The sequence below is a fragment of the Sardina pilchardus genome, chromosome 16, assembly GCF_963854185.1.
Source record: "Sardina pilchardus chromosome 16, fSarPil1.1, whole genome shotgun sequence".
NCBI lineage: Eukaryota > Metazoa > Chordata > Actinopteri > Clupeiformes > Clupeidae > Sardina > Sardina pilchardus.
Window position 1 is genome coordinate 6,900,447 of NC_085009.1, and position 11,397 is coordinate 6,911,843.

The 11,397-nt window shown below is 45.3% G+C and overlaps 1 protein-coding gene across 1 annotated transcript; it reads left to right on the top strand.

The window, feature by feature from the left end:
- The first annotated feature begins 3,269 nt into the window (after nucleotides 1–3,269).
- gadd45ga (growth arrest and DNA-damage-inducible, gamma a) lies at nucleotides 3,270–4,767 on the top strand. The gene is made up of 4 exons (XM_062516147.1): nucleotides 3,270–3,374; nucleotides 3,480–3,581; nucleotides 3,692–3,902; nucleotides 4,023–4,767. Exons 1-4 carry the CDS (start codon nucleotides 3,325–3,327, stop codon nucleotides 4,134–4,136), a joined length of 477 nt encoding a protein of 158 aa, XP_062372131.1. The 5' UTR covers nucleotides 3,270–3,324; the 3' UTR covers nucleotides 4,137–4,767.
- Nucleotides 4,768–11,397: the final 6,630 nt, after the last annotated feature.

Genomic DNA, 11,397 nt, shown 5'->3' on the forward strand with positions numbered 1-11,397 from the left:
ACAAAGAATAAGAGGGTAGGCTACAGATGTTATAGAGGTGTTACAAAACATCATATAGAAGTATTGTGTGTTTAGTTTGTGATAGTTAGTTTTAATGTTATTGTCATGACATTTTACCACTGTGGTTTCCTGTACTGAATGCACTGAATGTTCTACAACAGTATACTGAGGGTCTGGGATATCATTCGAGAGCAAGAGAGGTTAGTAAAGGTTATCGCCATGGTTATAATTCGGTAGGAAGCACCACATGGAAAGCCATTCTTCAACCTGTCCTGACACAACTGTTGTATGGTAGCCTTTCTATGTTGTAAAGTCAATTAAACTAGAGCGCTTACTGAGAAAATACATTTCCCTCTATTTTTTGGATGTTGTAACATTTTTGTCTCAAGAGAAAAAGACTCAACATCAAGTCTGGATTTCCCAGTGTCATTTTATCATCTGATGAGTTTGCAAACTCTATGGTAGAAATTCGGTGTGTGTGTGTGTACCTGGAGCCACTGGTTTGCCTTGGCCCTTGGGAGACTATCTGGGCCAGATGGCCCAAAAGCTGAGAGGCCAATTGGTATGGTTCCTGCAGCAGAACAGCCTTCCATAGGAGCAGCACCTGAGATGACAACTGTACTGTACATCCGGCATCTGTAGGCCTACAGCAGCACCTGTATATCCACCCTGGTGCACAGCAGAGATGAAGTGAGAGGAGTGAGGGTGTTTAGCAGAGCCATAGAGAGAGAGAGTTGCGACACTCTTTGATGTTGCCGCCACACGATCAAAAGTTCCAAAAAACCTGTGCTGAATGGCTAAATCGCAAGAAGGTGGGATGTACTTCTGGATTCTGGAAGGTGTAATCAATTAACTCATTGACTACTGACCAAGAGATTGGCTGTAAATAGTTCCAAAAGTCCCATAACGAGGAAATAGCCTGGAAAAAGCGCTGCCATTTTTTCCTATGGAGGGCTATGGGAGTGTCACCACTCTGTTTTATCTACCGCTCTGGTGTTTAGATGAAGTGAGCAGAATGAAGGAATGTGTGGAGGAAGGAAGAGTGTAGAGAAGAGGGGAGAACCACTGATCTATAAAGAATACTTTATTCTTTGTAGATCAGTGGGGAGAACACAGAGATGAAAACTTCACTGAACAATTTATGAACGCAACACTTGTGTGCTTTCCTTTGCCACTATAATCCATCCACCTCACGGGTGTGGCATATCAAGATGCTGATTAGACAGCATGATTATTGCACCAGATGTGCCATAGGCTAGCCACAATAAAAGGCCACTCTAAAATGTGCAGTGTTTGCGTATATAGAGAAAGTCTCTAGATCTTGGCGTTCAGCTCATGATAAATGGGAGCAAAATCAAAAGTGTTACGTTTATCATTTTGATAATATAATCAATGACACAAGCAATGAATTAAGGCCAATTTGTGTGTGTGTGGGGGGGGGGGATCAGATGACATTTGAACAAAATCAGTTGCATGGATGTAAGAAAGCATTGCTATTCGTTCAAGATGGGGAGTAACTGTTTCAGTGATGTCCACAAGTGATAAGATGATATGGCGATTGAACAAATAGTTTTGAGAATTACAATTCTGATCTGAGAAATGCTTAAAAGCAACCGAGAAAAACTATAAGTAGCCTAACAGTGGGATCATTCTGGACATGCATGTGTGAATCAAGAGACACAGTGACCTGAGAAAACATGTCAAACATGCAATGGTTACTAAAATCTCACTGAAATCTATAGGCCTACTGAAAGTCTGAAAGACATATTGCAATTGGTATGGATGGATCATGGGTGCGGACAGGGAGTTAGATCATTTAGTGTTAAATCTGCTAAATACCGCAAACATCAACATAGGCTACATAGTTTACTGTAAATATCTAAATATTTAGAATCTGCATAATAGGCTATTGGGAGGCTATTGTGATGTTCATTGATAAACAACAGATGGCGCCATTGACTTTCTATCGGGATGCGTAGGCCTATAAGGTAAGTATCGGTGACAGGGCAATCTTATCAGTTTAATGATGTTCGAGGTGTGCATTGGTCTAAGCATAATTGGGTTAATGCCATCAAAAGAAAATCACGAAATTCTATATTCGGTTAAATTTGCACTTTGTGAACAAAGTGTTACTTTCAACTCTCCTAACGCAGCGGAAGGCCTATGTTTGTACGACTACCGACAGGTGGCGATGTAAGTGAGCCTAGTCGTGGGGTTGTGGAGGCTGAGCAATTCACTTTGTGCAACAGCCACTTATAGTCTGCAAAAAAAAAATATTAATTTGCTGGAATCTCCAAGACTACTTTAATGGTTAGATGACAAAGAGTGATGTTTGCCATACGGAATATGAATGTCCAAAAATAGCCTAGCCTACTCAAAAATAATTCAAAGTCAAGGCCTATTTTAAATGTCACCTTGGTAAATTATTTAAATATAGTCTATACCTTAAATCTACAAGTAATTGTGCATTTGCAAAGAAACCACACACAAGACACTTTTTTCGGGCTGTTGGAATAGCATCTAAAAAAGGGCAGTTGCTCGCTGGCAGAACAAAAGAAGCGTACGCTGTAATAGCCTAGTCTCGCGCGTGCCTCTTTTGTGAGGCGCTTTCAGATCACAGCAGAAGGCAGGTGGGGCACGCGCTCATTGTAGGGGTTGGGGGTTGTTTCCTGCACTCAGTCGCCACACGCCACAAAGACTTGACGAATTAGGGAATGTCTTTGCAAATGCAAATAAGAGGCGTGTGTCAAGCACAATCAAGAATTGCCTATGTGATTTTACCAAATACAAATGTATCAATGTCGAAATACAAAGCTGCAATATTAATATAAAAGTGTCTCACAGCTTTCGCAAATGGTAGGCTACCCTTTCTGCCTTTGCGCACAGACTGCACACTGTGGCCTACATGAAAAAAGAAAATTGCCAATTATTGTCATAATTGTTACTGAGCAATCTTATTATGAGTGAAACTGGCCATTGGAGATCTTACTGCACTTACAGTGAAAATGGGCGCAGCCACTGCATATGGACTTTTGCTATAACTCATTTATTTGTACAGAAGTACAGGCTATTGACATGGGGGCAGCCCAGATTGCAGTAATCCTCCCACGTGGGGTGTTTACAGGCAAAGAGTGTTGTGGTGGTGCGAAGCGGAGCAAGAGCCAATCAGCGACGACGATTGCGAGAGAGTCGTCCCTACTGCCGAGAAACAGCCCTTACCCGGTATTTAAGCGCTGGCTTCCCTCTCAGTGCTATCTTCAGCCCAGAGCGCACACAGTAAACGAACTAAAGCCTAACCTTTGTGGATACTTGCCTATATCAACCATGACTCTTGAGGAAGTTCACGGACAAGATAACTCTGAAACAACTGACAGGTAAGGGCACTTCTTTAAAGGCATCGTAGTGCAACAGAACATTGAATGCATTTCGTGCGCAATTGTTTACAATAGTGACTAAACTCGTTATTCTCCTTTCCACAGAATGCAAATCATCGGTACTGCGTTGGAAGAGTTACTCGTTTCGGCGAAGAAACAAGACTGCCTGACAGTCGGTGTATACGAATCAGCAAAAGTCATGAATGTGTAAGTACAGCAGCTACTATCTCTCTGAAACCTGATAAATGTCTCTGTTCCAGTTAAATGAAACGCTTATTTGAACACGTTTCTAACCAAGTGTCATTGTCATTCAACAGTGATCCAGACAATGTGGCATTCTGCGTGTTAGCGACAGACGAGGAGTACGAATGCGATATTGCCCTCCAGATCCACTTCACCCTCATCCAGGCTTTTTGCTTTGACAACGACATCAACATCGTGAGGGTGAATGACATCGAGCGCCTCGCCGGTGTTGTTGGCACTGACGAGTCGGAGGAACCTAAAGACGCTCACTGTATTCTTGTCACGGTAAGCTTTGGCACCGATTCAGTTTCCTGTTTAACCTACCATCCCATTTATGCTGCAGCTATTTGTAGATTAAGTTCGTGTTTGGGTCATGCTAATTTCTTGTGCGCCTTGTTATTGCAGAGCCCCAATGTGGACGCGTGGAAGGATCCTGCTTTGGACAAACTCCGGCTGTTCTGCGAAGAGAGCCGTGGCATGTACGAGTGGGTGCCGACCATCACCCTCCCCGAGCGCTGAACTGGGCCACACTTCTCTTCGCTTCTGCAACAGAAGGAGAAGAAACCTATTCCGAATCACCGAGTGTGAAGTTACCCCTCAGATAGTGGAGGATGCAAAGCGTTCCTCCAGATTTCGGGGACTCTCTGGAAATGCCGGGCTGGCGCTGAAAGATGAACATGGACTGGATGGGTACAGGAAAGTTCTGGAAAGGTCGAGGAGGAGTCGGCCGGGTCGAGATGGACTTATGTGTTTGGATACAGTATGATTCCCTCACACCCTCCACACTTGCAATCTTGGATGGGAACAGAAAGATGGAGGAGTCGAAACGTCAAAATTGGAATGTGGATAGATGGACTTTGAGAGTTTCTAAAGGGAAACAAGGAAGGAACTGGACTGACACATGAATTGAGCCTGAAATGGCATGGTGGATTTTATAAGATTATGGGACATTTCTGATTGAAGCAATGGTGTTAGCTTCCCCTTGCAATGAAGCTTGAAGCTAGCTGTTTCTGGATGGACTTTCAGACAAAATCATCTTTGTTATGCTGAAATGATGGAAAAAGAGATGTTCTACAGTTAAAAGAAAAATGCAATGATGTTGTTTAACTATTTGCAGACATTAATAAATATTTCAAAAGTTTATCCGTTATCACTTGTGTCAGTTGCTTGTTTGGTATGTAATGTAATGCTCAAGCAATGCAATGTCATGCAGAAAAGAATGCTCCATTTGTTCAGTCATGCCAGGCCAGTGAGAAACCAGAGTGCACACTAGGCAGATTTTGCAGGAGGAATGGCAGGCTGTAAGCAAGCATGCTGCTGAGACCTCGTGGGAGAACAGTTGCGACATAGTCGTGGTTAGGTCCCATCTCTCTCTCTCTCTCTCTCGTTCTCTCTCTTTCTCACTCTCCTCTCTTTCACTCACTCCTCTCTTTCAGTCATGCGCCCTGACCTTTCACCACTCTTCACCAGCTGCCCAGTGTAAGAGCTCCGTGCAACTCGGGGGGTGTGTGGGGTGGGGGGGTCTTTAGTGGACAGAGCCAGGACCTGCTGGTGCAACATCTTTATTGCACAGTCCAGTCCACTGGGAGACTACAGAGAGAACTCCCCACATGCAAATGTGACGAGCCCTACTTGGACACATGTGCCGAAGTCCTCTCGATTGCTCTCGAATGCATTATGCAAACAGGAGTGTAGTAATACTAAATTTGGTCAAGCTGCTAGTGGAACTGCTGCGCAAGAGATGCATGGGCTGATTAGCAGGAGCTGCTGGGCTAGTGGCAGCACACACGGCATACAGTGTGGGCTCCGCTCTAAAGGTCAGGTGCACCCAGGGTAAATGCCAGCTGTAACAGGTTCTGCTTAGATTAAAAGCTCTCGCTCAGAGAGAGAAAAGGAAAGCTGACTAACTTCACACCTCCACACACACAGACACACACACACACACACACACGCACACACATTGAGGGAAACTGATTTTTATCGGCCCACTCTAGACATCACTCAAAGGGCGACGGGGTTACTGTTTTTTTTTTTGTTCAGCGACCGCACAGATGAGTGTACACACTCGACACACGTGTGATCATGATCAAAGGGGTTGGGGGAGAAAAGGGTGGGGTGGGGGTGGGGGGGTTCAGAGTAAAGATTTGCAAGAAAGCAAGAGGCAGCGAAGGCTGTGGAATTCCCCCGGGTCATTGGGCGTCCAGCCTGCAGCCAGTCTCACCCACATGACAAGCATTACAGGAATGATTCTTACAGGAAGGGAGGGCAGGCCTCCTGCCGTTTCCTCCTCAAGCTCAACGGACGTTTCGCAAACACGGGCAGGTGAGGTGACCACTCGTGTTTGGCCTCGTCATTTCTTCGGCAGTAGGATACTTTTTCAGGTCAAGGACATCAGCAATGGCCCCCGCCGTTCCCTGTTTACAAGAAACTCAGCACATGGGGAAAGACAAGCTATAGCCTTGCAATACACTTACTATAATGCTGTGCTTACTGCTATAACCAAACTATCACAAGCATCAGTTCAACTGTGTTTCCTATGCGTTTTAGAATATATGCAGTTGCGGTTGTCCTTGGACCAGTAACCTATATCATAAGTCTGCACCTGACATATATACATCTTCACACAACTCTGAGTGCATATACGTGCTGACAGGCACAATGCCATATTCTACATTTATAAGCTGCTAACGCCACACAAATGATAGCAGGAGATGTGCGAATATCACGTGCGGCGAGTCGGACATCCTCTTCTTGAGTGACTGTGGTTCTCATGGACGTGTGGTTGAGGAAGTGGAAGGGCTGTCAGGGCGCACAACTCAATGAGGTTACGTCTTTCCAGTCCACTTCAGCAGCGCTGTCACATGATGGATGCACTTATGTCAAGTGACAGACAGTCAGTGTGAAATATTGCTGTATCACCATTGCATTGAACATTTTTTTGTTCAACATATTTATTGCTAGATCCTGTAGCTATATGACATATATATTTTTTGTTTTTCTCAAAATTGGAATTCCTTGAATAAGCTCGACAATGAATTGAATTGGCAGTTTGACAGAGCTGTTTGTGATTTCGACCAAGGATGTATTTGTTGTTGCATTCTTGGAACTGGTGTGCCGTGCTCAAAGAAAGTAGCCCTGTTCAAATGTCAACTCACATGAGCAGCTTGGTGAATTTAGTTTCACTCGTACTATGATCACTAGATGTGACATTTAGCCTTGGTTGTTGTCTGAGTTCCCTTCAAATGCCCCGTGAGTTCATAATGAATGACTCTGTTTCTGTTTTGTGTCACAGTACTTTCTGTAGTACTGCTTTTATTAATCCATGTGCAGCAGGTGCACTTTAAACCAAAACTAACAGAAAGAAGCTAAACTGGGGAAAAAAACCCAGAAGAAATGTGTTGCAGATGGAAGACAACAAAGGAAGACCCCCCCCCCCCCCATGTGTCATGGTGATCTGCTGCTGCAGCATGACTTGAAGCACGACAGAGGCAGCGTAAAAAAAAAGAAGAAAAAACCCAAACATCTGCCACATACAACACACATGACTGCAGACGATGCAAAAACACAAAACAGCTCTCAGACTGTTTGACACACCTGACTGGCATGATATCGGAAAACAAACGCATTTTTTTGACACTGGGAACAAAAGCACGACACAATGCTAGTGGCGTCAATCTGCATTGTCCTCTGAAGCAAACTCATATTACGTGCCATTGTCTCCAATTCACCAGAGTTATTGAATGCCACCTTCTACAGTTGGCTCTGAGCGCCTTGTTGACTGGAGCTCCAGAGGGAGTCATACGGGACAGTGTGTACTGCCTGTCACCTGGGAGAGATTAATGCCGTGACCTCGTGAACCTGTTCAGCCCGGCTGGCAGCGAGCCCCGACTGTTGCTCTAGTGTGGCATGAACTTCATGAAGCGTCTCTGGCTCCGAGGGTTCAACTTCCAGGGGCTTCCATGGTCCCTCAAACTTGTCTGCGATGTTTATTATGCAGTTTGAAATAGTTTTCCGTCTATTTGTTTATCATTTTGATGATTTGTTTATCAGTTGATTTCATGGTTGTTGTGACCAACGGTGTATGTCTGTCTAGTGTCTGCACATCGAAATGCAGAGCATGCTTTAGTTTGAAGCATTGTGTTGAGCATTTTTTGCAAGTCTGAGATCTGGGCGAACGACGCCAGTGAACGCTTACAAACCTCCTTCACTCTTGTTTGGCATAGTGTCTGCATAGCTCTGCATTCTCCAGCAGAGATGGAGGCTGGTCCCTTTACGTAACCTGTAATGGGATAAGTGAGGTGGAGGGGGCTGACTTTGGGTGAGCGAGCGCTCCCAGAATAGCAGTGTGGAGCAGCCCTGCTGAGTCTCTGCAGTCCTCCCAACACCTCATGGTATGAGAACAAGCACTTGGCCCTGGAAGGGGGGGGGGGGGGGGTGGAGGGGTTGCTTTAGAGATATGCAGGGGTATTTGTCTGAGGAATTTGATCAGTGGCCCATTTTCATCCATGGTAGGAGGATGTATTTAAAAATAGCATTAAGCTCGTGCTATGACAGGGTGAGCTCAGGGTGAACAACTTTTACAGATTAGGTTACAGGTGATAAGTCAAGTGTTTTGTTCAAATCTGCCTAAAATTGTATGGGATAATTTCAGGTGCCTTTGTTTGCCATTTAGTGGAGCTTCCTTTCAGGCATATTTGCAAAATTCTCTTTGAGTTTGACCCATCTGGATCACGTCTTTGCAGGGGAGGTGCCAAATCCCGCACTCTCCTTTTAGATATGTGGCAGGCTCTATTTTTGGTGCCGTCGCAGCACTCGACAAACACTTTCGCCACGCTCTCCCTGTGTTTGTCCTACAATGGGGGGGGGGGGGGGGGTGACATCACAGAGCTATCCGGAGATGAAGGCGCGTCGGACGGCCGGACGGCTATCACAGGGGCCAGTGATACGAGCAGCAGGCATCCGTGCATTCTCCAGATATTTGGCAGCTCTTTGTGCATTCTCTGCGGAGTCCAGAGTTAGCGATGGCCTAATAGGGGCTGGCGAAGGGTGGTGCCTTGCGACGTCGGAGAAATGCCTGGCATCCGAGTGCCCGCCCAAACAGACCCTCACATAGATGGACTGCAAGATCACAATGCTATGCGTGGTCCTCCAGTGAACACCTAACAAAGACATCATCTTCAAAGTATCCATCCTTAAAAGCACTAAGACAGTAACATATTTTGTCTGGTGTCTAGTCCAACAGAAGTTATTGTGTTAGTTGAAAGTGTCTTCACACTGTGGGGATTCACCCTTTGTCCAAAAATAGAAATGTTTCTTACAGTCATGTTGGAATGGAGGACATAACTCATATCTTGCCTCGTGCTCACAATAGTTCACAATATTCCTGTTTGGCTGCAATCATGCTTTGTTCTTCACTGCTACAGTGCTACAATGAACCGCAATCTTTTGCGGGGTGTGATGTGGTGACGACTTCATTGTGCAAAACACACGGTATGACTAATACCGGCTTGTCAAATATGCAAAACATTATTATTCAAGTGGTTGTCATTTGTAACTGCTGCATCGCAGATTCATCAAGTTGTTCCTTTTATCCTTGGTGCAAGTTATGTTAGGAATGTGAACAGATATGCACAAACTCGTGCATCATCTGAGATCATGAGTAATGACACTGATGTGATGTTGTGACAGGGAATGTAAATACATGCCGAGCTGCAGCAACACAGTCCTCTGTGCATTAAGACATTAATGGCCAAAGCGTATTGGATTGTGCTGTTGAAGAATGCACATGTAGTTAAGACTGTCAAGCTGATGCAATGTTCCACGGCAAAGTGTACAGTGTCTATTTCACAAGATCACATCATATCTGGCCTGGAAAAACATTGGGGGTCCCTAGCAACAAGGAATCTACTCCTCTCGTTTTTTCCCCCCCTCCCTCTCTCCCACTACTACTACTACTGCTTCTGCACTTTTCCCCTCCTACAGGAACTCAAAACAGTCCGTGTGTTTTGACAGCCGAGCTCTGCCATTGCTGGAAAACAAAAGTAAGCCCTTTTTGTTTTGGTGATGCCTCCTAATCTGTGTGGATGAGCCGGCCGAGGGGGAGGGGCCGCCGCCTGAGCGATGGGGGAGCCTCGGCCAATGGGACGCGGGGGCTCCCCCGACAAGATCAAACACGGGCTTGTTGCTGGTGGTAACAGGATTGCCATTGGCTCGGTGGGGCGCTGCACCCTCAGCCTTTGGTATCCTGGAGAGTGGGTATTTTGAACACGGTTATTATGTTTATCAAAAACCTAATGTACTTGATTAACCTTGTTTTTCCCCTTTGCTGTCAGAGAGGGTGCCCTTGGGTGAGCTTTAGGACAGCAAATGACCACAATGTCACATAAACCCCATTTGTAGCTGATGCATGTCGGGGCTGCTTGCCATGTGCTCTTATCCCACAAAGAGCATAACAACAACAAAAATTAAGCAATACTGAGAAATACTGAGATTCTTTTTTTCAGAAAGTGGGGGAAGGACCGCCCCCCTTTTTTCAGGGAACATGTGGAAATAACATGTTTGTAAGTGTGTGTGTTGGCATGTGTGGGTATGTTTGTGAATGCAGTATTCTTTCATCATTACACTGTGTTGTACATTGTTACTGATTTCACCACATTCCCATCTCATATAAGTCTGATAACTGCAATAACTGTATGATAGATTTATCCGGTCCAACTGTAAACAATTAACTGTTGACTGTGCCCATATGTTTTCTTTAATTATATTACATTTGTTTGAATGTTGCAATATAATTGAGCTGCAACAATATATTGCTTCCTGATTTATTTAGGGTTTGTACATCAATTTCATTTCATGATAAATGCTTTCTTTACAAAGCTACTACATGTTTTGGCTCTTTCAGTGGGTGGCATCTTCCCAGACCTCTGTTGTTGCTTTGGAGACTAGCCCAAAACTTCGACCAATCAGAAGTGTGCGTTTCATTCAGCCCTTTCTCCTGCTCTTTCCCCCTCTCTGCCGCACTCCAACCAAACGGCATGTTGACACAAGGTGAGTTTTAATCTCCGGGAAGAAAGCGCTCTACCGGACGGATACCTGCTTACCAGAATCTGCTTGGGTGATAGAGCATCTCCGGTAACCATAAAACTGGGTGTCCGTCGCTGATTTGCCGAAACGCGGCGCCAAGAGTATCCTGTCTTCCAGTAATTCCTCCCGTTCTTAAGACTGTAATCCTGCCAGTTCCCTCTCCCATGGTGCTATTGGAACAGCAGTTACGCCACTTATCACCTCTACTATCAACTCTCTCTGTGTGTTTAGTGTTATGAATGAGTGTGTGTGCGGGTGCTTGACAGCTTATTAGTGTGCACCAAGGTAACTTGCTTCGGACAGCGAGGAATAACAACAACAGCGTTTAAACAGCCCACCGCGATACTAATCAATGTGACAATGAAAAAGCAATGAATCAAACAGTAGAAGGTGTGCACACGTGCAGCGCCGTAAACACAGCACCCGTAACCGAGCTTGTTATCTTCCTGGTCGAGACAGGAGCAGGTGTGGAGGAGAGGCCATGCTGCTTGGTTGTGTAAACAGCTCTGTGTGTGTGTGTGCGTGTGTGTGTGCCTGTGTGTGTGTGTGCGTGCATGCGTGCGTGTGTGTGTGCATGTGTGTGTGTGTGCATGCGTGTGTGTGCAAGCGCGTGTGTGTGTGGTGTGTGTAAATGCAAGCATGGGGGGTTCGGCTCTCTCATATACACAGGATGCAGCTGCTTTTGTGTCACCGAAAA

Coding starts and splice junctions, on each gene's coding strand:
- gadd45ga (XM_062516147.1), top strand. CDS start 3,325: ATGACTCTTGAGGAAGTTCACGGACAAGATAACTCTGAAACAACTGAC. Junction 3,582..3,691: donor TCAGCAAAAGTCATGAATGT/GTAAGTACAGCA, acceptor GTCATTCAACAG/TGATCCAGACAATGTGGCAT. Junction 3,903..4,022: donor CTCACTGTATTCTTGTCACG/GTAAGCTTTGGC, acceptor TTGTTATTGCAG/AGCCCCAATGTGGACGCGTG.